Below are 25,855 nucleotides of genomic sequence, written 5' to 3'. Positions count from 1 at the left end.
GAAAGTTGCAGGCATTTGCCTAGACTCTTGAACAAATTTTTGTAAAGAATGTAAAGTTACAGTAGCAGATGAAACAGTTCAACATATCAAAAGAATAATTATTTCTTTAATCAAGACCAGCAAACTGACTAGTTTAGATGGGCATCTTAGTTGGCATGGACAAGTTGGGCTGAAGGGCCTGTTTTCACTGACTCTCTGAATGCATCAACTGAAAATTAATTTTGTTAAAGACAAAGATCCTTTTTAAACTAAATAACTTTGAATATTAAATAAGTATTTTGTCCGGTTTAAGACACAGTAAATGTAGAATATTCAAACTGATTATTGATTGGCATTTACATTAAGATCTGAAGACTAGCTCCCATTTACAACAAGAAGCTGAACAAAGAATATTAGTTGGAAGTTTAACTTACTCAAAAACAGCACTTTGATTTCTAGAAGTTCACAGCTACTATTGGAAAGCTAAGCTTGGCAAAAAAGAAAAGACCTCCTGACCCAGGACAGTGAATATCCATCATAAGACTTTAAAAATAATTGGCTTCAAAACATAAAGGAATGGTTAGGTTTATATTTCAAGATCTTCTATTCTCAAAATTTCTTAAATATCTCCAGCAGTTTGGGATAAAACAAGCCTAACACTACTATTTAGGAGAAGATGGACTGGAAGAATGAAAACCTCTGGACTGGTCATCCTGAATGGTGGAATCTATAACTGAGCACACAGTTATGGGGTACTTAGAAAATCATTGTAGGCTACAGTTTGCTGATGTTTGTTGGTGTTTACTGGCAGCACCAAACATAAACACAATAATTGGCATCTCTGGAATTCACAGTTTATATTCATAACATATGAAAAGGTGATGTAAAATGTGCTGATGCTACAAAGCTTGGTAAAAAATGAGATCTAATGACTATGCGAAGACCCTGTAAAGAGTTATGCTGATGTGGGAAGATGTGATGTGGAGGAACAGAAAAGAACATTTTTAAATAACAAGATACTCATAAATGTAGGTGTCCTGTGAGATCTTTGTGTGCTGATTCATGAGGCCCAAAGTAAACATTGAAGTACAACAAGCTGCTAGGATGCCCTTAATTGCAAAGGAGTTTGGACTTTCTGAGATCCAGAAAGAATACTATTTTCACATGTGCCAAATTAATGCCTTGGATAAATTGGCTGTCCGTTAAGAAAGACATGTATAATCAGTTTGTATTTGTTAGAGTGTAGAAGAACGATTTATCCTCACAATAGACCATATTTTTCTGTGAGGAACTGACAAGATGGATGCCGAGAGGTGTTTTTCTTTCATTGGAGATTGTAGAAGTATAGGTTTGTTCTCAGGATAATTTAGGACTGAGATGAGGAGAATTTTCTTTTTGGACATGATTGCAAACCCTTTGAATTCTCTGTCCCTTAGAGTTATTCCTGCTCAGGTACTGAGAATGTTCAAGGCTGGGATGAATCGGATTTTCAAAATAATGGAATAAGTAGATCAGCAGGTAAAATGTGTTTGAAGCCCTGAATCAACCACTATTTTATTGAATGTTAGAGTGGGCTTGATGTCCATAGGGCAGGTTCCTGCTTATAAAACTTTTTTTCTTTTTTTAGTATCCATTTGATGTTTGAGATGTGCAGTGACTATTACACAGCTTCTTGTCTGCACTGATCCAACATGATAAAGGCATGTCAGCTTTTCCAATCCTGTATAATACTTCAAATATGAATTTGGAGGCATTTGAAATTATTTAAGAAATATAATTACCTCATCTTTCAATCAGGTGGATAAATGGAGTAAATAACAGAAGATTGAATAATTTCAGTCAGTTAGGTTTGTTTATAGCTGAAGTCAATTGTTGCTAAGTAATTCTATCAGAAAGGTTTACAAATCAAGTTTTATTAAATTTACCATATCTCAGGCTCAACATTGTGCCTACATGGATTTGAAGCACTTGGGTCCAAAACCAGTAATCACAGCTGCTTAAAAGATTTAGGATATAGAAAAATCCAAAATTTATCTAGTCTCTTAATTATGAAGACTTTTAATAAAATTGGATATCAGAGGTATTTACTTTAAAGAGGTTTGATGCTGGTCTAGTAATGGTTAGTGATAAACGGTGTGAGGTTTGTGGTATCAAGTGTGGTAAGGTGCACATTCACTTCATATTCAAAGTGGTGAGCTTTCTTGGGGTTAGTCATTTATACCTTAACTCCATAAACGGGCATTATATATTAAAACGTTAAATGGTATATTGTACCTGTTTATAAGCAGTTACTTGCAAACACTGTGGCCTGATGAAAAACATAACAGAAAAGTCTTCTTAAATATCAGCCAGGAAATGCTGCGTAAGAGCGACTGAAATGTGAAAAACAGAGTAACGAACAAAAAGTGGTTTCGTGAACTGTTCAAAATTTGTTAATGAATTTGACCACTTTCAAGTTCATATTGGAAGCGTTATGCAACATTTGCAAATCTAATTTGCTTTTCTCATGTTAGATCAGAGTAGACAGGATGCTGTGTAATGGTCGTTGCATACCTCATTACTGCTCATTCATGTTGAGAAATTATGACTCAGATTGGTGTCAACCAAAGATAAAAACATTTTAAATGCACATTTCACTGATACCACATTCTGTATTATAGCTCAAAAAGCTGACAATGGGGTTACAAATTTGCTCATTTCCAGGAATCACCTTGCATGAGGAGCCACTCGATTGGGCTGCAGCAGGGGATCACGTCATTCTCACTGTCACTGGTGTGGATATTATAAAAATAAAGTAAGTTTCTGCTTTATTGAAATTTTCCTTCAGGGGTGTCAATTTTTTTTTTGTGTGGGTACCTCAGCATTCTTTTTCCACAAAAATAACAGTGACAAATATATCAGCTCGTTCCTGCTTGAAATAAATGTACATTTTTCAAAAAACAAAACTGCTTAAAAAATCCTTTTAAGAAGCAAGAACAGACTAAACATGATCGATGAATAAAGAAATAAAATTAAAACGATCTAGGAGGTACGCAGAAAGTAATAGAAAATGGACAATGAGGAATCAGAAGTGTTTAGGATCAATGTTTAAGTCAATAGTTGAAAGAGCAAAGAAAAATTTTAAAAATAAATTATTAAATAATACAAAAAGGATTAGTAATAACAGAGACAATAAGTAACAGAAAGAAAATTCAGTTTGGATTCCCGATGTTGATGCAGGGTCTCACTCTGAAACATCAACCATCCCTTTGCCTCCATAGATGCTGCCTGACTTTCTGAGTAATTCCAGCAGTTTATATCTTGCTGCAGATTCCAGCATCTGCAGTCTCGAGTCTGCAGAATAACATTCCCCCATTTATCCCCAAAAGCACATACCTCATCATTAATTACAGAAGTTACAACCAGTGTTAATTTTCCTGCTTCCCATGACTTTGTGGTCTGTGTGAATCAGGCAATAGTTATAGGGTAAATGTATATGTGACTGCATCCTCCAAGAAGCTGATTACTGCTCAATGATTGCTGATAGAAGCTCTACATATGGTTAAAGTGAAGAAACTTACAACTCATCAGTATGAGTTGGATTTGAATGCAGACCTTACAGTAAAATTCACTTGCTCTTCCAGTGACATTCAAAACTTTTGTATTTGCTTGAGTATCATTTGAATCCAGTTCTTTTTTTGTGTGTGTTTAATAATAGCTTTGTATTGGAACCACTGTGACCTTTGCAAGAAATCTATGCCTGCCATTTCTATTTAGATTCAATGGCAGTATGAGCTTGTATTTATACAGCATCATCAGAAACTAACTCACTGGACCTGAGTTAGGATCTGCTTATCAAAAGAATGGAAACATCTCGTCCTATGAGCTCATACCTCCCTATTTTCTTAGCTAGGGCTTCAATATCTCTTGAAAGCCAATGTTCCCTATACCGCCTATCTTTACCTTTTATTCTGACAGGTACATACAGGCTTTGAACTCTCAAAATTTAATCTTTGAAGGCCTCTACCTACCAAGGAGAACTTCACCAGAAAACAGACTGTCCCAATCCATCTTTGCCAGATCCTCTCTGATACGATCAAAATTGCTCTTTCTCCAATTTGGAATCTCAACTCATGGACCAGACCTATCTTTTTCCATGTTTATTTTGAAGTTAATGGCTTTGCGATCACTAGATGCTAAGTATTCCCTTACATAAACTTCTGTCACCTGCCCTGTCTCATTCCCTAATTGCACATTAAGTATCACACATTCTATTGTTGGGACTTCTATGTACTAATTAAGGAAACTTTCCTGAACACACTTGACAAACTCTATCCCATCTAATCATTTTACTCTATGGGGTACCAGTCAATATATGGAAAGTTAAAACCTTATATTTCTTGCAACAGCCTGCAATCTCTCTACAAATTTGTTCCTCTGAATCTTGCAGATAGTTGGGTGGTCTGTAATATAGCTCCATTAATGTGGTTATACCTTTCTTATTCCTCATTTCCACCCATAACGCCTCACTAGATGAGTTCTCCAGTCTGTCCTGTTTGAGCACTACTGTGATATTTTTCCTGACTAGTAACACCACCTACCCCTCTTTAATCTCTGTCATGTCTAAAACAATAGAGCCCCAGAATGTTGAGCTTCCTGTCCTGCAACAAGTCTCACTACAGGCTACAATACCATAATTCCATGTGTTTATCCATACCCTGACCTCATCTGTCTGTCCTACAATACTACTTGCATTGAAATATATGCAGCTCATGTGACATCAGTTGCACCATGCTCAACCTTTTGATTCCTGACTTGAGGTCTTACCACATCTATCTCCACGACCTCTCCACAGTCTGTTATGGCACCCCGGTTCCCATCCCCCTGCAACTCTAGTTTAGATTTCCCCTGCCCCCCCCCCCCACACACACACCTGTGCAGCATTAGCAAGCATTCCCACTAGGACATTAATTCCCCTCCAGTTCAGGTGCAAACCTCCTCTTTGGTGCAGGTCCACCTTCCCTGGAAGAGAGCCCAATTATCCAAAAATCTGATGCCTTCCATCCTACACCAGCCCCTTGGCCATGTGTTATACTGTATAAGCTTTCTATTTCTGGCCTCACTAGCATGTGGCATGGGTGGCAATCCTGAGATCACAACCTTGGAGATCTGCCCTTTAACTTAACTCCCTCAACTCACATTGCTGAATCTTGTCACTCTTTCTGCCTATATGGACCAAGACCTCTAGCTGCTCACCATCCCACTTAAGAACGCTACAATCTGAGATGTCCCTGACCTGGGCACCTGGAAGGCAAAATGCCATCTGGGAAATCTCATTCTTGTCAGAACCTCCTATCTGTTTCCCTAACCATTGAATCCCTTATCGCTACGGCTCGCATCTTCTCCCCCCTTCTCTTCTGCGCCATAGAGCCAGACTCAATGCCAGAGACCTGACAGCTGTAGCTTTCCTCTGCTAGGTTATTCTCCCCCCTCCCCTCCTACCCCAAACAATATCCAAAATGATATACCTGTTATTGAATAGGATGACCACAGGGATACCCTACCCTGGCCGTTTAACCTCTTTCCCCTTCCAATTACCCAGTTAAATGTGTTCTGCACCTTGGGTGTAACAATTACAGCAATTTGAATTTTTATGCCATAAAAGTACTGTATGTAAAAGTCCCAGTCATTGATTATTTCAAGAAGATTAGCATTCTGTTTGGTACAGTGCTTCATTTAGGTGTTGCTTTTTCACTCTTAATAAATGCCATGTTCTTTCTAAATGCTGTATGATAGAAAGATAGATACTTTATTGATCCCAAAGGAAATTACAGTGTCACAGTAGCATTACAATTGCACAGTTATACAAATATTAGAAGATAAGTGAGAAAGAAAAGACAGGTTACCTCAGTCTAACAGGAGGAGATCGTCACTTCCCTGTCTATAAGCCCAGTATAAGTGTCAAGGTTTTGTTTTGCATTAGTGCCTGACTCCTTCCTAAGTAGAGTCACAATTAGCATAAAATATAAATTAACCACATCTGAGAACAAACTAAAGTTACTTACATAAGTTATTTGATTTAATTTATAGTCTGATATTGACAAGTTCTGCTGACATATCCTTTATTTTCTTTTCCTATAGTGTGGGATGTATTTTTTGTGATCCAAAAGCACCAATAAAAACATGCACAAGGTTTAGAGCTAGAGTTCTTATTTTCAATATTGATATTCCAGTCACGCAAGGTTTACCAGTAAGTGCACTTTCTTTTCTCTTACCACATTAATTTAAAATTTGATAAATGACAATGGAATTAAGAGTACCATTTTACTCAGAAGTACAGATAGTTTCTAGCACTTCAGTGAACTTTTTCCTATCTTATTGAAATTTGGGTAATGTACTTTATGCATATACTGTATTTCTGAGCATATAAATCTAATATCCTTGTTAAGATTTTTACTGCTATGTTGTAGGTATTTCATTTTAGCAGTTTTGTAACAGTAGTCTGTTCTGCTTTTAGTATGTTTGGGTTTGAGCTAAAGATAAGGGGCTACGTTGTTCGACTTAGCAATGTTGTGTCAGCCAATCAGCATAGTAGAATTGGGAGGAGGTTCTAGAGAATGCTGAGCCTGGAGGTTTTTGTGACAGACACTGGTGTGGGTTGAGGTCTTTCTGGTGGGAGCTGAGAGAAGACGGGAGGGAAGGTGGCTGAGGATGCTGTCCCTGTTGCACAAGGACGAAGGACCAATACTCACATGGGAGAGCCCGCTTTATCGAGATGGATTTCAAGCGACATTCAAGCGACATTTGCTTTCACACAGACAATGGGTCCAGTGTGTGAGTTGAAGGCAATTTCAAGATGAGCTCCAACTTGTGTGCACATTTGAACTGGGTTAACTGTAATAGGCCCTTTTTATCTTATATATTTTCTTTTCCCTACTAACTGTTCAATAAAGCTGAAATTTATAAATATACTTTCTTTGTAATTGTATACAGTGTATGATCTGTTATTTCTTGCCGACAGTTAATTGCACAGGGGCAGGTACTTACACAGTATTCGCTCAGGTTGCAACGCGGGTGGTCAAAACATCCTGGCTGTCCGGTCTGGTGGGACCTAAGTCATATGGACCCCAGACATACAGAGTTTGAGAAAGGTGATTTACTCACCACCGAATCCATTGGCAATGTTTCTGGAGATGCCTGAGAAAAGGGGTTTCTTTGTAGGGGGCTATCGTCTGCGATTTGATTTGCTAGATACTGTGTAATTGTTCTAAGAATTGATTAAGTGATTTGTGTGTTTAAGTGTGTTAAACTATTGTCCAGGAAAGTGATTAAGATGTGTGATTATGGATGCCACAGGGATTAAGTGTTGATGCGATTCAAAGAGATTATTCGTAACTAAGGCTTGTGTTTTGAGCGGGGTGGATATCTGCAGCCCAGATGAATCGCTGATTAGAGTTTTGAATTCATTTCCTGTATTAGGGAAAGTCAGAATCATGGAATGGCAGTTTGACCAAACGGCAGGCAAAGATGGTTCAGACCAGCAATTTCATTATGGGAGGGGATCTGCTAGTTACAATTTGGGCACATGAAGAGGCGGGGCCATGGGCCATTCATACTTTTAGAGAAGAGGGGAGGGTAGGCAAGGGTGCTGAATTGCAAGTCGAATTTCCCATAACTGAGGGCAGAGACTGTAAAGACAAGTTGCTCTCACTTCTGCAGAGTGAGGTGAAGGAGTTGTCTGATGTGAAAGGTCCAGTGAGTCCAGTTGATTTAAATTCTGAGCTTGATTGGCTATTACATCACTGGTTGATGAGTGCAGAAGTGTATCAGCAGAGAGCCAAAGTTACTGTAGGCTGAGAGTTTTCTCTGGGGTCAAACCCGCACCCGATGGGGAAGAAGAATGCGAGTCTTGGGCTGAGCAGACATCTTAGTTACTGGATGAATGGCAGTGCTCAGATAATATGAGAACATTCAGACTGGTAGAGAGCATGAAGGATCTGGCGGCTGATAGAGTGAGGTTTCTCAAGGCAGAAAATCCATTAACCGTGTCAGCTAATTACCTGCAAGCTCTGGAAGATGCTTCTGGCACTGTGGAAAGTGCAGTCGATCTTAGGATGAATTTTAGGCACACATTTCAGGAGGTAGGAGAGAAGTTGTCTGCCTACATTTTCAGGTTGGAGAAGCTACTGCATTGGTTCTTCCACAAAGGGGGCATTCAACTGTCTGAGAGAAATTGCTTGGGAATGGAGCAAGTTGTGAAGGTTGTGCTGTCACATGACGTATTTGCTGTACGTTTTCAAATGACCTGCAAGATCCGCCCTCCTCCATCTTTTCCCGAGTTACTCAAAGAAGTTAGAGAGGAGGAAAATGCGATGGAGGAGTAGGAGGCCCCCGTCAGCGGGGCAAACTCTTCAGTAGTAGCCTCTGCTGCTAAAGCGACCCCTGATTCCACCCAAGCAGGGGTTTTGCAGGATGTCGTGAAAGATCTCGGGGCTGAGGTATTTCAGACGATATCGGTTGGTGCTGCCACCAGGCATGATAATGCCAGTAGGAAACCGGACCCACAGGTGGGATGTACCAAGCCGAGGGCTGCTACTGAGCAGGGTCCCTTGTCCTGGGAAGCAACCAGCATTTTCTGTTACAACAGTGGGCATTTCAAGCAGGAGTCTGAAAGACAGGAAAATCTTTGAAAAGTAAATCAGCGGTTAATCAAACAGAGAAGAAAAGGAGTAAAACTCTGGAGGGACCCAGAAAAGGGGAGGGCTAACATTTTGGGGAAGGTATGTTCCTATCATTGTCTCAAGGGAAATACTAAAGTGCAAAACACTATTCCCGAAGGTTTAGCGGGACCAAGCTCTGATGTATCCAGACAGATTTACGGTGTTTATGCTGAACCCATACTTGACAGAGGTTCTCAAGTTACTTTGCTTTATAGATCCTTTTACAACCAGTAATTGACAGATTTACCATTGCTGCCACTCAGTGCCCCTGAGATTTGAGGGCTTAGTACTGATGGATACCCATATGATGGTTACTTGTCATTGAAACTGCAGTTTTCAGAAGTAGATGTTGAAATGTGTGAAGCTTCCATTCTTGTGGGGCAAATATGGCCATTGTGAGAAGGCACGTGGGAGCATGCAAAGCAAGAAATGAAGAGAACTTTTTGAAAAACTTATCCGTTCACCCTGTGTTCAGAGCTGCTTTTGAGAAGGTGCAAGCTACTCCTTAGTAGGATGATGAGCAGAAACCCAGTCTAACCCTGTCATGTTACATCCTGGAGGAGTAGCTAGAGTGACAGGAACCCTCAATTTTGCCAGAATGTCTAAGGAATGGAAAAGGAGATTAACTGAGAAGATGCTGGGATGCCAAGATGTGTTTTCTTCTGACAATTCTGATGTTAGTTACTCCAGGAGTACCTGCCTCACTATTAGAATGACCAAGGACACCCCTTTCCAAGAGCTGTCTTGCCGGTTAGCACCAGCGGAGGTTGAAGATGTTTAGCAGCATCTGCTTAAGCTGAAGAAAGTTGAGTTCAGTCATGGAGCGGAGGACCTAAGCTGCTGGAAGATACGAGTGATAGATGGGGAGGCACCCTCTAGTAGACAGGAAGAGTCACAAGGGGTAGTTGAAGCTGGAGGAGCTGAAGTTGGGATAAGGAGATGTCAAAAGAGTCAGGGAAACCACTGGTGTGGGTTGAGGTCTTTTTGGCGGGAGCTAGAAGAGGGGAGGGAAAATGGCTAAGGATGCCATCCTTGCTGTACAAGGTGCTTGGTGCAGATGAATGGCTTCAAGGGGGATGGGCCAATACTCCCGTGGCGGAGTCTGCTTGTTTGAGATGGACTTGAAGCGACATTCGGAAGCAGGTGTGCTTTCACACAGACTGTGGATCTAGCACATGAGTTAAAGACAACTTCAAGATGAGCTCCGACTTATGTACACATTTGGACTGGGTTAACTGTAATGGGCCCTTTTTATTTTTTTCTTTACTTTGTCCTACTAACTGTTCAATGAAACTGAAATTTGTAAATATATTTTCTTTATAATTGTATGCAGTGTACAATCTGTTATTTCTTGCTAATGGCTAATTGTATGGGGGCAGTGTTTACACATTATTTGCTCAGATTTGGGTGTGAGTGGTTGAAACATCCTGGCTCTCCCGGTCTGGTGGGACCCAAGTCATATCGACCCTAGATGTACAGAGTTCGAAAAAGTTGGTTTTCTCACCATTTGTACAGCAGTGTGAACTTAAAATTGGAGTGAAGATCTAAGATGAAACAATATCAAACCGCAAATTCTACCTCCACAAAGGCATTCTTGCTTAGTTTGGATATACAAAATATGTATTATAAACAATACTAGACTGTGGCCTTTGATATAAAAAATATGATAGTTTGTTTTCAGGTCTGCAATATTACCTCAGGTGTTCCTACAAAGATTTGTCCTTCGCTCTACCCCTTTCACATCCTGCTATCCTCATCTGCCCTTTCTTATCACGTGCTGTCCTTTAGCAACGTCATTGGGAAATAGCAAATAATTTTCCTACAGCTGTCACACAACTTTGTTCCATGACCATCTTTATTCTCTTCTACACTGTACATAAGTTAGCAAATTGCATAACATCAAGTGCTGGATGATCATAGCTAGTCTGTCTTTAAGACCAAAATCATAATTTTTGGACCTGGTCACAAAATCTGTTTCCAAGCCATCAACTTTTATCCCTCTTCTAGAAACTGTTTGATTACTTTTATGTCTAAGTTGACACTGAGGTGAACTTCTGGGTCACAAAATAATAGCTCCTACAAGACCACCTACTGCTTCTGACACTTTAACATTGGTCACTTCTGAAACCTTCACCTGAGACTTTTTTTCCAGACTTAGCTATATTATTACTCTCCTGTCTGTTTGCACCACTACCTATAAACTTGAGGTCTTCCGAAACTTTGTTGCTTGTGTTGTCACTTGCATTCTGTAGACTTACATTGGCTCATTTTATAGTTAAATAGTCTTAATTTTAAAATTCTTATCCTTGCCTGCAAATCCCACTGTTGGTCTGTGCCTCTATTTTCTCTTCTCCCTTCTACTGCCTATAATGCTCTTGACTATCTACCTTCCTCTAGTTCTTGATTCGTGTGCCCCCCCACCCTCTGAATATAATCTTTGTCCACTGACAAGGCATGAAGCTCTGAAATATTCTCTTTTACTCTCTTTCCTATTTTTTTTGTTGAGCCTGTCCTTGAAGTATCCTTTTGTCTTTCTGACCTATTGCCTTTTTATGTGAAACTCAAAAAAAAAACAACTGGCAGGTGCCAGAAATCGGAAAAGAATGGAATGTTCAGTAGTCCTGACAGCATCTGTAGAAAATAAAGTAGTTAATTGTTCAGATTCTGGAGTTTTTGTCAGAACTGGGAAAGAGAGAAAACAAATTTTCAGCAAAAGAGAAGGCGGTGGAGTTTTAGAACAGAAGTAATGCAATATTAGTGTGAAATCAAATGACAATGTGGCAGTTAGAAGCCCATGGTGATTCTTTGAATGTGTCATGTGTTGCTGATAGCAAAACCTTGAAATATACCCAGCTGCTTAGACTATACTAATAGGAAAACACAAACTGCACCAAAATAATGACATACAGAAATACTATTACAGAAATTAAAGAAAGTAGAAAATTAGAGAATTTGACATTTCGCCCATCAGGCTGTAACAAGCTCAGATAGAAAATGTTGTACTGTTCCTTATGCTTGCATTGTGCTTGTTGTAACCGTGTAGGAGGCCACAGACATGTCAGGATGGGAGGTCTCTTCCCACTTGCAACCATAATAGCTAGGATGCCATTCTTACTTATTTCCCAGTCTCCTGGTCCCAGTCAGTTCATCTTCATTATGGATGTAAAATCCCACCTGTACCTTCATCCCACATCAAGAAGGTATGTCGGCCCTCTGTTTCTTCGTGCCCTCTTTAGAAGGAGAGGAACTGAGAGCAGAGGTGCAAGAAGTAGGTGAGATGTTAGCAATATGTAGATAAAGAAGCATTATAGGCTTCTAGGTATCATAATAGCTCATTTGGCACAATCAAAGATGTTCCATTTTTTTTCTATCTTTCCCTTTGCTATCTTCTCTTCTACTGAAAGATGGCATGCTTTAGAATCATAGAGTTGTACAGTATGGAAGAAGATCCTTTGGCCCAATTTGTCCATGCCAACCAAAGTTTATTCCTGAACTAGTCCCATTTACCTGCATTTGGCCTATTTTAGGCAAACCTTTCCTATACATGAACCTGCCAAAAATTCTTTTCAGGTGTTGTGATTTTATCCACTTCTGGGTAAAAATCTGATTCTACCATTTCCTCTGGCAATTTGTTCCCTAAATCCACCACCTTCTGTGTATGTTTGTGTGTGTGTATGTGTGTGTTGGGGTAGGGGGACTTGCATCTCAAATCCCCTTTAAACCTTTTCTCTGTAACTTTAAACCTCAACCCTTAGCTATTAAACACCCTACCCTGGGAAATAGACTGTAACTGTCCATCTTATCCACACTCTTAATAATTTTATAAACCTCTGGAGAGTCACCATTCAGCCTCCTTTGCTCCAGGGAATACAGTCCCAGTCCATCCAGGTTCTCCTTATTATTCAAGTGCTCCAGTCCCAGCAACATGTTTATAAAGCTTTCCTACACCCTCTTTAGCTTAATCACATCCTTCATAGAATTTGGCAACAATATTCGAGATGCAGTGTCATCAACATCTTGTACAAGTCTCTCTGCTAAAAAACTACTGGACCTGATAGAAAATGCATGCCAAAAAAGCAATGTTACAATAGTCATGGGGGACTTCAATGTGCAGGTAGATTGGGAAAATAAGGTTGGTGCTGAATTACAGGAGGGAAAATTTCTAGATTGCCTACAAGATGGCTTTTTGGAGCAGCTCATGGTTGAGGCCACTAGAGGATCAACTAATCTGGATTGGGTGTTGTGCAATGAATTATAATTGATTAGAAAGTTTAAGGTAAAAGAACCCTTAGGGGAAACTGATCATAATATGATCGAATTCACCCTGAAATTTAAGGATGAGAAGCAAGTCAGATGTATCAGTAGAATTAGAGAGGCACGAGAGAGGAGTTGGCTTAGAATTGATTGGAAAAGAACACTGGCAGGAATGATAGCAGAGCAGCAATTGCTGGAATTTCTAAAGGAAAGTATTCTAAAAGAAAGATGAAACAAACATGGCGAACAAGAGAAGTCAAAGCCAACATAAAAACAAAAGAGAGGGCATATAATAGAGCAAAGATTTGTGGGAAGTTAGAGGATTAGGAACCTTTTAGAAACCAACAGAAGGCAACTAAAAAGGTCATTATGAAAGTAAAGATGGAAAATGAAAGTAAGTAAGCAAGCAATAATATTAAGGAGGATACCAAAAGCTTCTTCAGGTACATACAGTGTAAAACTGCTGGGAAATGATAATGGAGAGGTAGTAATGGGGGAGAACAAAAAAGCAAATGAACGGAATAAGTATTTTGCATCAGTCTTCACTATGGAAGACACTAGCAGTATGGTGGAAGTTCCAGGTGTCAGGGGACATGAAGTGTGTGAAGTTACCATAACTAGAGAGAAGGTTTTTGGGAAACTGTAAGGTCTGAAGATTTGTCACCTGGACTAGATGATGTACACCCCAGTGTTCTGAAGGAGGTGGCTAAAGAGATCGTGGAGGCATTAGTAATGATCTTTCAAGAATCACTAGATTCTGGAATGGTTCCAAAAGACTGGAAAATTGCAAATGTCACTCCACTCTTCAAGAAGGGAGAGAGGCAGAAGAAAGGAAACTATAGGTCAGTGGTTGGAAAGATGTTGGTGTTGATTAATAAGGATGAGGTCTCAGGGTAATGGAGGCACATGATAAAGTAGGCCGTTTCCTCAAGAGAAAACCTTACCTGACAAATCTGTTGGAATTTTTTGAAGAATTAACAAGGAGGATAGACAAAGTAGAATTGGTTGATGCTGCGTACTTGGATTTTCAGGAAACCTTTGACAAGATGTCACATGTGAAGCTACTTAACAAGCTATGAGCCCATAGTAATACAGGAAAGATCCTAGCGTGGATAAAGCAGTGGCTGATTGGCAGGAGCCAAAGTGTGGGAATAAAGGGAGACTTTGCTGACTAGCTGCTGGTAACTAGTGGTGTTCCACAGGGGTCTGTGTTGGGACAGATTCTTTTTACTTTATATGTCAATGATTTGAATGATGGAATTATGAGAAAATATGCAGATGCTGGAAATGCAAGCAACACACTCAAAATGCTGGAGGAACTCAGCAGGCCAGGCAGCATCAATAGAAAAGAGTATAGTCGATGTTTCAGACTGAGACCCTTCAGCAAAACTGGAGAAAAAGAGATTAAGTCAGACCAAGAAGGTAGGCGGAGGGGAGGAAGAAACACAGGGTATAAGGTGTTGTTCCTCTAACCTGAGTGTGGCCTCTTCGCAACAGTAGAAGAGGCCATGGACTGAAATCAGAATGGGAATGGAAGTGGAATTAAAATGGTTGGCCACTGGGAGATTCCTCTTTTTTCCCCAGTGTGACCTCTGGTATGTCGGTGTTTTCAAACTCTTAGTTCCCTCACCCTGCACCTCCTGTTTCTACCTTCTACCCAAGCTCTTCAAACCTGCCTGTCCAGATAGAGCCATTTTTTTCAGCTTGTTCCTGCCCCACTGAACTCATATCTACATACCTTGACTCAGTCCCTACATCAGTGACATTTCACATGCTCTTGATCTGTTCAATAATGTCAAGTTCCCTGGCCCTGAGCATCTTCTTTTCACCATGGATATCCAGTCCCTAATCACCTCCATCCCCCACCAGGAAGGCCTCAAAGCTGTCCGTTTTCTTTATGGACACCAGACCCAAGCAGTTCCCCCCCACCACCACCACTCTCCTCCGTCTAGCAGAACTTGTCTCACTCTCAATAATTTCTCCTTCGGCTCTTCCCACTTCCATCAAACTAAAGGTGTAGCCATGGGTACTCGCATAGGTCCCAGCTATGCTTGCCTTTTTGTCGGCTACACGGAACAGTCTATGGTCCAAGCCTACACTGGTGTCACTCCCCCACTTTTCCTACGCTATATCAACGTCTGTGTTGGTACTGCTTCATCAACTTTGTCTCCAACTTCCACCCTGCCTTCAAATTTACATGGTCCATTTCTGACGCTTCCTTTCCCTTTCTTGATCTCTCTGTCTCTATCTCTGGAGGCAGTTCATCCACGATGTCTATTACAAATGCACCGACTCTCACAGCGGCCTGGACTACACCTCTTCTCACCCTGTTACTTGTAAAAATGTCATCCCCTTCTCTCAATTGCTCTGGCTCTGCCACATTTGCTGTCAGGATGACGCTTTTCATGCCAGAACAAGGGAGCCATCCTCCATCTTCAAAAAAAAAAAGGGCTTTCCTTCCTCCACCATCAATGCTGCCCTTAACCGCATCTCTTCCATTTTGCACACGTCTGCCCTTACTCCATCTCCTTGTAATCCAACAAGGGATAGGATTCCGCTTGTTCTCACCTACCACCCTACCAACTTCCGCGTCCAGCGCATAATCCGTAACTTCTGCCATCTCCATTGGGATCCTACCACCAAGCATATCTTCCCCCAACTTTCTGTGTTCCGCAAAGATCGCTCCCTACGCGACTCCCTTGTCCATTCATCCCTCCCCACTGATCTCCTTCCTGGTACTAATCCTTGCAAACAAAACAAGTGCTATACCTGCCCCTACACCACCTCCCTCACTACCATTCAGGGTCCCAAACAGTCCTTCCAGGTTAGGCAACACTTCACCTGTGAGTCTGTTGGGGTCATTTATTGTATCTGATGCTCCCAGTGTGGCCTCTTGTACATCGGTGAGACCTGACATAGATTGGGAGATCGCCTTGCTGAAAACCTACACTCCATCCACCAGAAAAAGTGGAATCTTCCAGTGGCTACCCATTTTAATTCCACTTCCCATTCCCATTCCAACATGTACATCTGTGGCATCCTCTACTGTCACAATGAAGCCACACTCAGGTTGGAGGAGCAACACCTTATATTCCGTCTGGGTGTCCTCCAACCTGATTTCTCAAACTTCTGGTAATGGTCCCCCCCCCCCTATTCCCCATCCCCTTTTCCCTCTCTCACCATAGCTCATTACCAGCCCATCGGCTCCCTGTGCTGCTCCTCCCCCTTTTTCTTTTTTCTTCGCCTTCTGTCCTCTGCTATTAGATTTGCTCTTCTCCAGCTCTGTATCTCTTTCACCAATGAACTTCCCAACTCTTTACTTCACCCCTCCCCCACCCAGTTTCACCTATCACCTTGTGTTTCTTATGCCCCTACCCCCACTTTCTAACCCTGATTCCTCATGTCTTTTTTTCTCCAGTCTTGCCGAAGGGTCTTGGCCCGAAACGTCGACTATACTCTTTTTCCATAGATGCTGCCTGGCCTGCTGAGTTCCTCCTGCATTTTGTGTATGTTGCTTGTATGATGGAATTGATGGCTTTGTTTGATGATATAAAAATAGGCGTCCATCCGTGGCCTCCTCTACTGTCACAATGAGGCCACACACAGGTTGGAGGAGCAACACCTTATATCCTATCTGGATAGCCTCCAATCTAATGGCATGAACATCGATTTCTCAAACATCCAGTAATGCCCCCATCCCCCTTCTCCATTTCTCTTCCCCTTTTCTCTCTCCCTCTCTCTCCTTATCTCCTCGCCCGCTCATTGCCTCTGTGTGGTGCTCCTCCCCCCTTTTCTTTCTTCCATGGCCTTCTGTCTCTTTCACCAATCAACCTCCCAGCTCCTTACTTCATCCTTCCCCCTCCAGGTTTCACCCATCACCTTGTATTTCTCTCTCCCCTCCCTCCACCTTTTAAATCTACTCCTTTTTGTTTCCTCCAGTCCTGCCGAAGAGTTTCAGCCCGAAACATCGACTGTACTTTTTTCTATTGATGCTGCCTGGTCTGCTGAGTTCCTCCAGCATTTTGAGTGTGTTGTTTGAATTTCTAGCATCTGCAGATTTTCTCTTGTTTGTGATTGGTTAAAGTATTCGAGTTTTGTCTCGTCTTTCTTGTCATGAAATTGAAACCCTGCCTTACTCTGGAGTAACACACACACAAAATGCTGGAGGAACTCAGCAGGTGACACAGCATCTTTGGAGAGGAATAAACAGTTGATGTTTCAGGCTGAGACCCTTCATCAGGACTGAAATAATGACTGTTTATTCCTCTGCATAAGTGCTGCCTGACCCAGTGAGTTTCTCCAGCATTTTGTGTGTGTGGTTCTGGATTTCCAGTATCTGCAGAATCTCTTGTTTTATCTCTGGAAAAGTACTGAATAACCTGATATTGACTAAACATATAACAACAACAAAATATAATACATCACTTATTTAAACAAATGCTATGTTATGAGTAATTTGGTGCCATATTTCGTACTTAAAACTTTAAAATGAAGAGTGTACCTTTATTAACAGGTTTTGTTACACTACCAAACATTAAGTGAACCGTGTACAGTCAGAAGACTGCTGAGTGTCCTGCACAAGAGTTCAGGGGAGGTGCTTAAGAAAAAACCAAAGTAAGTGGTGTTTTAAATTTACATCTTTATTATAACTTTACTTCACTAAAACTGTTTCTTTTTTCCGGTGACCATATAAAGTGTGTTCCTTTTGCTATATCTTAATAATTTATAACTCCAATAGTATTCATAATTTTTCTTACCATAAAGAAATGGTATTGTCCTGAATATCAATCATGAATTATTTGAACATTTAATCCTTTCTGAAGTGTGCAACTCTTTCAGCATCATTGCTAATAGCAGAACTGGGAATGGAACTTTTTCACCCAGATTGGAGCCTAGGTTATGGTGGGATAGTGGGCAGTTGGAATTATTGATGGAAGTTTTCATGTAGAGAAGTTCAAAACTTAAGTGATGCATTGAATTTAATTGATTTCACTTTATACTTGTGTCTGTATTGAATAACTCCTGGTAACAGCCATTTTACACAGTGGGTTTTGCAGTTCTGCATTGCTTGCTCATTAGGTCCCAAGTTATAGAAAGAAGCAGTTCTCCACTTTGAGTAATTGTCAAAGAAACTACAGGATGTTTTGATTACCTGCATTGTTTTCTACTTTATAGAGTGTGAACAAATTAATTAATAGGATTTTGCAATAAGAAATAGTGCAGCAGGATCTTGCTCAATTGCATCCTTACTTTTGCACATTGTTACCCAAAAGGAAAAACATATTTGACTTCCTTATGTCGTTGCTGGTCATAGCAGCATTGCACAGCTGAATGAATGCAGTTAGCAATGGTAAGTGACCTCTAAAAGCAGAATAGATTTCTCGCCAAAATATTGGAGTTGAATTGAAAACTTAAAAGGATTCAATGCCTCAAAAACTGATAGTTACTGATCTGCAGGACAAATACTGGTAAATTATTGTCTTATGGTTGTGACATAAAGCTGCAGTTTTTGTTTTGTGAAAGACTTTATTTCATCTGCCATATTCAACAATGCTGTCCATACTATTACCAAAGCTTTTTACTGAGGGTGAACACTTCATTGTTGTTGAAGCTCTGCATGGTCCCTGAGGTTAGTGTGTGCAAGTATCATCACAGCTCAAAAAAAAGACAGCCAAATAGTAAATGCATCCTGTCTAGCTGTAAAATTTCTCACAGAATTTGAATGTGTCTCTTACTGAGGAAGTTCAAAACTTCAAGATACATCAAGCAAAGAACTGAGCAAGTGCTATAACATAATTTTAAGAAAATTAAAACTAATTAACTAAGCATACTTAACTAAAATAATCAAGGACCCTGTTCCTTGTGGATTCCCTGGAGTAGTGAAGAAGATTCAGTATTGTTTTGTTCACTACTATTGAATTCAGTGTTGGAGAGTATTGAGGAAGTCCAGCATCTAACATCTGGACATCTGCATTTGTGTAGGCACCCTAGGGCCATCCACATTTGGGGGCACTTGTATAGGAAATGCTGCAGTTCTTCATGGAAAGGTCAGCACTTTTATCTCAGGACATGTTAAAAAACATTTCCCTCCTCTTTTCCCATCAGCTAAGAATGCAAACACACTTTCCAAGTGAAGCAGTGATTTGGTGCTGATATTGTTTTGTTATTGTCACATGTACCAAGTTACAGTGAAAAGCTTTTCTTTGCATGTCACCTAGTCAGATGATGCCATACTCAAGTACATTGAGGCAGTACAAAGGGAAACAGAATGTAGAATGTAGTACTACAACTACAGAGAATATGCAGTGGAGGTAAACAAATAAAGTGCGAGGGCCATGATAAGGTGATTAGGAGATCAAGACTTCATGCTTAGCATATGAGAGGCCCATTCAAAGGTCAGAAAACAACAGATAGAAGATGTCTTTGAGTATATTAGTATGTGCTTTCAAGCTTTTGTATCTTCTGGTCAACAGAAAAGGGAGAAGATAACATGACCAGGGTGGGAGGGGTCCCTGATTATATTGGCTGATTTCCTGAAGCAACAGTAAATGTAGTCAGAATCAGTGGAGGGCAGGCTGCTGTGATGGACTAGGCTGTGCTCACAGCTCTCAAAGTTTCTCCTGGTATTAAACAGAGCAGTGGGCAGACCAAGTTGTGATGCATCTGGGAGGATGCTTTGTATAGTGCATCTGTAAAAGAAAATTAATAAGAGTCATCAAGATCATGCTGAATTTCCTTAGCCCTTTGAGGATGTAGAGGCATGAATCTGTCTTCTTGTCTATAGTGTCCATGTGGCTGGACCAGGACAAGTTGGTGCTATTTGCACCCAGGAGCTTGAAGCTGTCAATATCACCTCCTCAGTACCATTGATACAATCAGGAGCGAGTACTCCACCCTGCCTCTCATAGTTTCAGCATTGCCTTTCTATCTCTTTTTTTGTTGTCAGTCATCTTGTTTCACTCTTCAAGAATACACTACATTCATTTTCCAGCCTGAACACAGATACCCCATGTGTTCTTTCCACCCTTCCCTTTTCTCTGTAATGTAAAATATGTTCGATTGCTAACCTTTCTTGGTTCTATAATCATAACATCCTGATCATATCTTGGTCATAACATCATCTGTTTCTCTGTCCACAGATGCTGGCTGACTGGCTGAATATCTCCACCATTTTATTTTTAGATCTGTTCAGCCAGGTGAACTAATTATTTAGGGATTGATGTTATTTGGATTAAAAAAATAATAATCATTATAATAATTTGCTAACAATATCTTTAGGAAAGAAGTTGCTGGCCCTAACCATGCAACTGATGTCTGCCAGCTGCCGTACTTGCCTCCACACATTATAGATCCATTGACCTTATTGGATCCAAGTGTGCAGGGGTAAATGTAACCACCCGCCAAGAACTACATTCATATTTATTATTAACGAAGGGCAACTTGGCTCTTCTTCTATAATGTGAATTTTGCAAGTTTATTGATGGTGGTAGAATGAGGAAAGTGCAAGAAATATGATATGCCTGTACTACCACACTTACTGTCTCTGAGGCCCTCCACTGGTCAGGGTCAACCAGGGATGTTGTGTGCCAGCTGTCGAAATGATATGCAAGGCAGTATAACGTGGAAAGCGAGCTGTTTCCCATGCAGTAGGCTCTCCCTCTCCACACAGCTGATGAATCCATAGAAACAGCAGAGACTGATACAATTTGGCACCAGCAGCGTCGTAGTAGTTGCCAGTTGTCATTGATCTCAATGTAGGACTGCCTTAGTGACTCCAGCTCTGGATTTTTCCTCTGGGTTTACCCCCGAAGCCTTCCACATAAGTGGGTATAGCTGCAAGGCAGCAGAAGCATGAACACTGGTTATAAAACTGGCAGGATATTCATTGTACAGCAAATAGAGACATTTTTTACCACTCAGCTGATGTCACATATAGAATTATAGTTATTCAGCATGAAAAACAGACCCTTCATCCAAATTTGTTCATGTGGACTTAGTTGTCTGTCTGAACTAGCTCCATTTCTCTGCATTAGGCCCATATTCCTCTAAGTATTTTACATCCATTTGTTCGAAGGTTTTTCAAACCATGTAATTGTACCCACTTATACAGCTCTGGCATCTCATTCCATATGTTTGCTGTCTTGAGGCAAATTACGGTGAATAAATCCCTAGGGCGTGACAAGGTGTTCCTTCAGACCCTGTGGAAGTTAAGTGCAGAAATAGCCAGAGCCCTAGCAGAGGTATTTAAATCATCCTTAGCGACAAGTGAGGTTCTGGATGATTGGAGAATAGCCAATGTTGTTTCTCTGTTTAAGAAAAGCTCTAACAATAAACTCCAAAAATTATAGGCCAGTGAGCCTGACATCAGTAGTGGGAAAATTATTGGAAGGTATTCTAAGGGACCAGATATATGACTATTTGGATAGACGTGGACTGATTAGGGATAGTCAGCATGACTTTGTGCATGGTAGTTGGTGTCTAACCAATCTTATGCATTTTTTCGAGGAAGTTACTTGGAAAATTGATGAAAGCAAGGCAGTGGGTGTTGTGTACATGGATTTTTGCAAGACATTTAACAAGGTTCCCTATGGGTTGTTGGTCAAGAAGGTTCAGTCACTTGGCATTCAAGATGAGGTAGTAAATTGGATTAGACGTTGACCTTGTGGGAGAAGCCAGAGAATGGTGGTAGATGATTGCTTTTCAGACTGGAGGCTTTGATTAGTGGAGTGCAGCAGGGATCGGTGCTGGATCTGTTGTGTTTGTGGTCTATGTCAATGATCTGGATGATAATGTGCTTAACTGGATCAGTAAATTTGCAGATGACACCAAGATTGAGGGTGTAGTGGACAGTGAGGAAGGCTATTGTGGTTGCAGTGGGATCTGGACCAGCTGGAAAAATGGAAAAAAGGTGTTGCACTTTGGTAGGACCAACCACGGTAGGTCTTACACAGTGAATGGTAGGGCACTGAGGAGAACAAAGGGATCTGACAATGCAGCTCCAGAATTCATGGAAAGTGTCATCACAGGTTGAAAGGGTTGTGAAGAAAGCTTTTGGCACGAGGCCTTTCCTAAATCAAAGTACTGAGTACAGGTGATGGGATGTTATATTGAAGTTGTATAAGACATTGGTGAAGCCTAATTGGAGTGTTGTTTGCAATTTTGATCACCTACGTACAGGAAAGATGTAAATAAGGTTGAAAGATTACTGAGAAAATTCACAAGGATGTTCCCAGATCTGGAGGACCTGAGTGAAATGGAAAGATTGAATAGGTTAGGACTTTATTTTTTGGAACATAGAAGATTGAGAGATGATTTGATAGAGGTATACCAAATTATGAGGGGTGTAGATAGGGTAAATGCAAGCAGGCTTTTTCTAATGAGGTTGGGTGTGACTACAACTTGATGTCATGGGTTAAGGGTGAAAGGTGAAAAGTTTAAGGGAAACAAGGAGAAACTTCTTCACTCAGAGCATCATGAAAGTATGGAACAAGCTACCAATGCAAATAGTGCATGTGAGCTCAGTTTCAATGTTTAAAACATTGGTAGGGGTACGGAGGGCTATGGTTTGGTGCGGTTCGATGGGAGTAGGCAGTTTAAATGGCTTGCCATGGGCTAGATGAGCTGAAGGGCCTGTTTCTGCTGTACTTTTGTATGATTCTATATCCACTACTCTATGTGGTGCCTTTTGGGTCTCTTTTAAATCTTCCATGTGTCTCTCTCTCTCACCTGAAATCCAATTCCTCCAGTTTTAGATACCCCTACTCTTAGAAAAAGACTGATCATCCACCTCATGAGTTTGAATCCCTCTATATATCACTAGGACATAAGGTTCATCTTTCATTAAAACAGATTTGAGTTTTGAGAAACACTCTTTTTCATCCTTTGTGTGGTATTTTCACACGTATTCTGTTTTAAACTCTAATGAAGCCATCAAATTAAGAGTTTAAATTGCAAATAAACTGAGCAAATTGATTTTGCTTACGCGTGTGCAGTGTATACCTCCCTTGGTTCATAAAATGTTAGTTAAGTTTTCAGCTTACCAAAGCACCCTTGTTCCCGTGCACCCTCGATACATTAGCTTTGACTGCAAACATGCAATGGCAAAGATTTGGGGTAAATTGTCAAGAACAAGAAGGATTGTCTTTTGAGATGTTGGAGGAAAATAATTTCCGACGTCTTAAAGCTCTTGATATAATATTGGTTGCCAGTTTATTGCCAGAATGCTCAGTGATCTGGTGATTATGCCTTTAAAATGTTTTGGCTCATATTATTTCTTGAATTATGATTCAATTTCAATTTCAAGAAATTTCAAAAAAACTATCTTATTTCTGATTTCTTACTGTTTTCACATTTTGATTATATTTTTCAGATGTCTGACTAAAGGGCAGAATGCTCTGATCGAACTACAGGCCCAGAGACCTGTTTCTTTGGAACTCTACAAAGACTTTAAAGAGTTGGGTCGTTTTATGTTACGTTATGGTGGCTCCACCATAGCAGCAGGAGTGGTCACTGAGGTAACTGTTAATTGAAACTTAAGAATATGGTTTCTTTTTCTAAATCTTACAATTCAAGCTCATCCTAAGAAATGCAAACAACAGGAATTCTGCAGATGCTGGAAATTCAAGCAACACACATCAAAGTTGCTGGTGAACGCAGCAGGCCAGGCAGCATCTCTAGGAAGAGGTACAGTCGACGTTTCAGGCCGAGACCCTTCGTCCTGACGTCCTGACGAAGGGTCTCGGCCTGAAACGTCGACTGTTCCTCTTCCTAGAGATACCGCCTGGCCTGCTGCTTTCACTAGCAACTTTGATGTGTGTTGCTCATCCTAAGAAATGCTTCTTTTAAGAGTCTAATTGACTCAGCTCCTCATAGCTGTGGAAATTTCCCATTTTGTTTGCAAAGAAGTGCCTGAGGGGCATGATAGCATGCTGTCTTTTTCTTTTGGCTACCTATGCCTGAATAGAATGTAGCTTAATACATGAAATTCTTGCATCTCTTTGCTTTGGTTAGGCAGCCTTACAGAAAGTATCGAACTCCAAATTGATCAATTGAGAATCTATTTTCTGTAAGATAGTCATAGTAATAACAGGATTCAGAACTTTTGATATTCATTTTAACAAATAAAGCCCTGGGTTGAATATCTGTAAGCCGATGTTAATTAATGCATTACATTTTACCCACTGAACATAGACTTATTAGCCTCCCACACAAGATGCTGGAGGAGCTTAGCAGGCCAGGCAGCATCTATGGAACCTCGGCCCTCTCGGGCCGAAACATCAACTGTACAATGCTGCCTGGCCTGCTGAGTTCCTCCAGCATCTTGTGAGTGTTGCTTGGATTTCCAGCATCTGTAGATTTTCTCTTGTTTATGTTGTTCTAACCTCAGCAGAATCTTGTTTTTTCCATTAAGTTTAAAATCTTCTCATTTTTTTTATTTCTGAGATTTTTTGAATGCTTGTCTTACATAAAACTTAATTTGACATGTTTTAGGATAGACTTGTGTTAATATTTTCTTCTATTTTCTGACCTGGAGAAATACAACAGTTGTTGAGATTATATCCTATGAGCTTCAGCAGTAAGCCGTATTTATATTTCTATATTATATATACACATTTTTGCCTGATAAAAGATTCTTATTTGATATAGTTCTATAGAGTGAAAAGTCAATTTTCGTGCTTTTAAAAGAATAAGTAATCCAACTTTTTTAGTTCAGTGAATTAGCATGAAATGTTTCCATTCTTTGTATTGTTTAGTTAACCTACTAACAACAATTTCTTTTTTTATGCAGATAAAAGAATGATTGCAGAGAGGAATTTCCTAATATTCAACTTATCCTAATTAAGAAACAGGTCAATGTGACAAGGTCCCACAACTGTAAAGGATGTAGGAACTGTGGTTGGCAAAACAAAGTGCAATTTATAATAACCTAAAGTCGAACTCCAGTGAATGTGAATTTGCCCTTCTGCAATATTGTACTCAAGGAAGCAATTAACAGAATGGTCTTCTCAATTTATTGACTCATACTGCCAGTGATACCTCCTCAAGCATAGCTGCACTGTGTCTGCGAAGCATCTGTGCAGCTCTGTGCAATTACTTTTCTTGATTTTTATCTGTATCCTGAACGTGTGCATAAAATGCATTAAAAAAAAAGGATCAACTTATATTGGCTGCATGATGACCCACAGTTGACAAATACTACTTTGATTTGCCTGCCTCCTTTTTCTCTTCATGTGCCATGATTTACAACATATTTATGTATTGATCTGCTGACGCTGACAGATTGACATTGGCAGTACAGAGCTATTTACAACCTTGTTGGGTAAAAAATTGATCTGCAGTACATTGGGAGATGTTGTATTCTAACTGCCCACTTTCATATCAGTAGAAAGTGTTCTAAATTTATTTATCAGGGTGCAAATAATTAAAGCTAGTTCTGAATAAAATATGGTTAAAGCAAAGCATTACCTCAAATAACTTGTTATTTATTGCTTCTGAATGGATTGTGCAATTGTCTCAGTTTTTATCTGCCCGAAGTATTAACAGTTCTAGCTGCAAGAGGTTTAGTATTTTTTACATTATATAGTAGTTTCGTTTTGATGCAAATGTCCCTTTTTTTTGATAACAGTGCTGATTTAACTACCTAAATAGTCATTCTTGTAGTTTGTTGTTCTAGTCGAGTACAGTAGACTTTTTTTATAGCTCTTGAATTGACCAACCAAGAGCTCCTAAACTTTTAAGTAGCCTTGTAAGGTGGCACTTGCACACTGTTTCGGCACTTCTCGTTTTCCTGTATGATGCTGTGTTAAAAACCAGAATGTTTAAAAAATGTTTTGGTGCTCCCCTTCTTGACAGATGGCTCATTCAGTTTGCCTTTTAGGTGAATCATACAGAGTGTGTTCAAAATTTGATCCCAGATCTTGTTT

General features: G+C 40.2%; 1 protein-coding gene across 1 annotated transcript in view; it reads left to right on the top strand.

The window, feature by feature from the left end:
• hbs1l (HBS1-like translational GTPase) overlaps nt 1–25,418 on the top strand; it is a 181,637-nt gene extending 156,219 nt beyond the window's left edge. Inside the window, exons 14-18 of the mRNA XM_063040428.1 lie at nt 2,683–2,773; nt 6,100–6,208; nt 17,446–17,546; nt 23,302–23,446; nt 24,721–25,418. Coding sequence (XP_062896498.1) covers nt 2,683–2,773; nt 6,100–6,208; nt 17,446–17,546; nt 23,302–23,446; nt 24,721–24,732 — 458 coding nt within the window. The 3' untranslated portion in view covers nt 24,733–25,418. The remainder of the gene's footprint in view (nt 1–2,682; nt 2,774–6,099; nt 6,209–17,445; nt 17,547–23,301; nt 23,447–24,720) is intronic.
• The last annotated feature ends 437 nt before the right edge of the window (nt 25,419–25,855 follow it).

Source organism: Mobula hypostoma, chromosome 2 (genome assembly GCF_963921235.1).
Source record: "Mobula hypostoma chromosome 2, sMobHyp1.1, whole genome shotgun sequence".
Taxonomy (NCBI): Eukaryota; Metazoa; Chordata; class Chondrichthyes; order Myliobatiformes; family Myliobatidae; genus Mobula; species Mobula hypostoma.
This window is presented reverse-complemented; position numbering and strand designations above follow the sequence as displayed.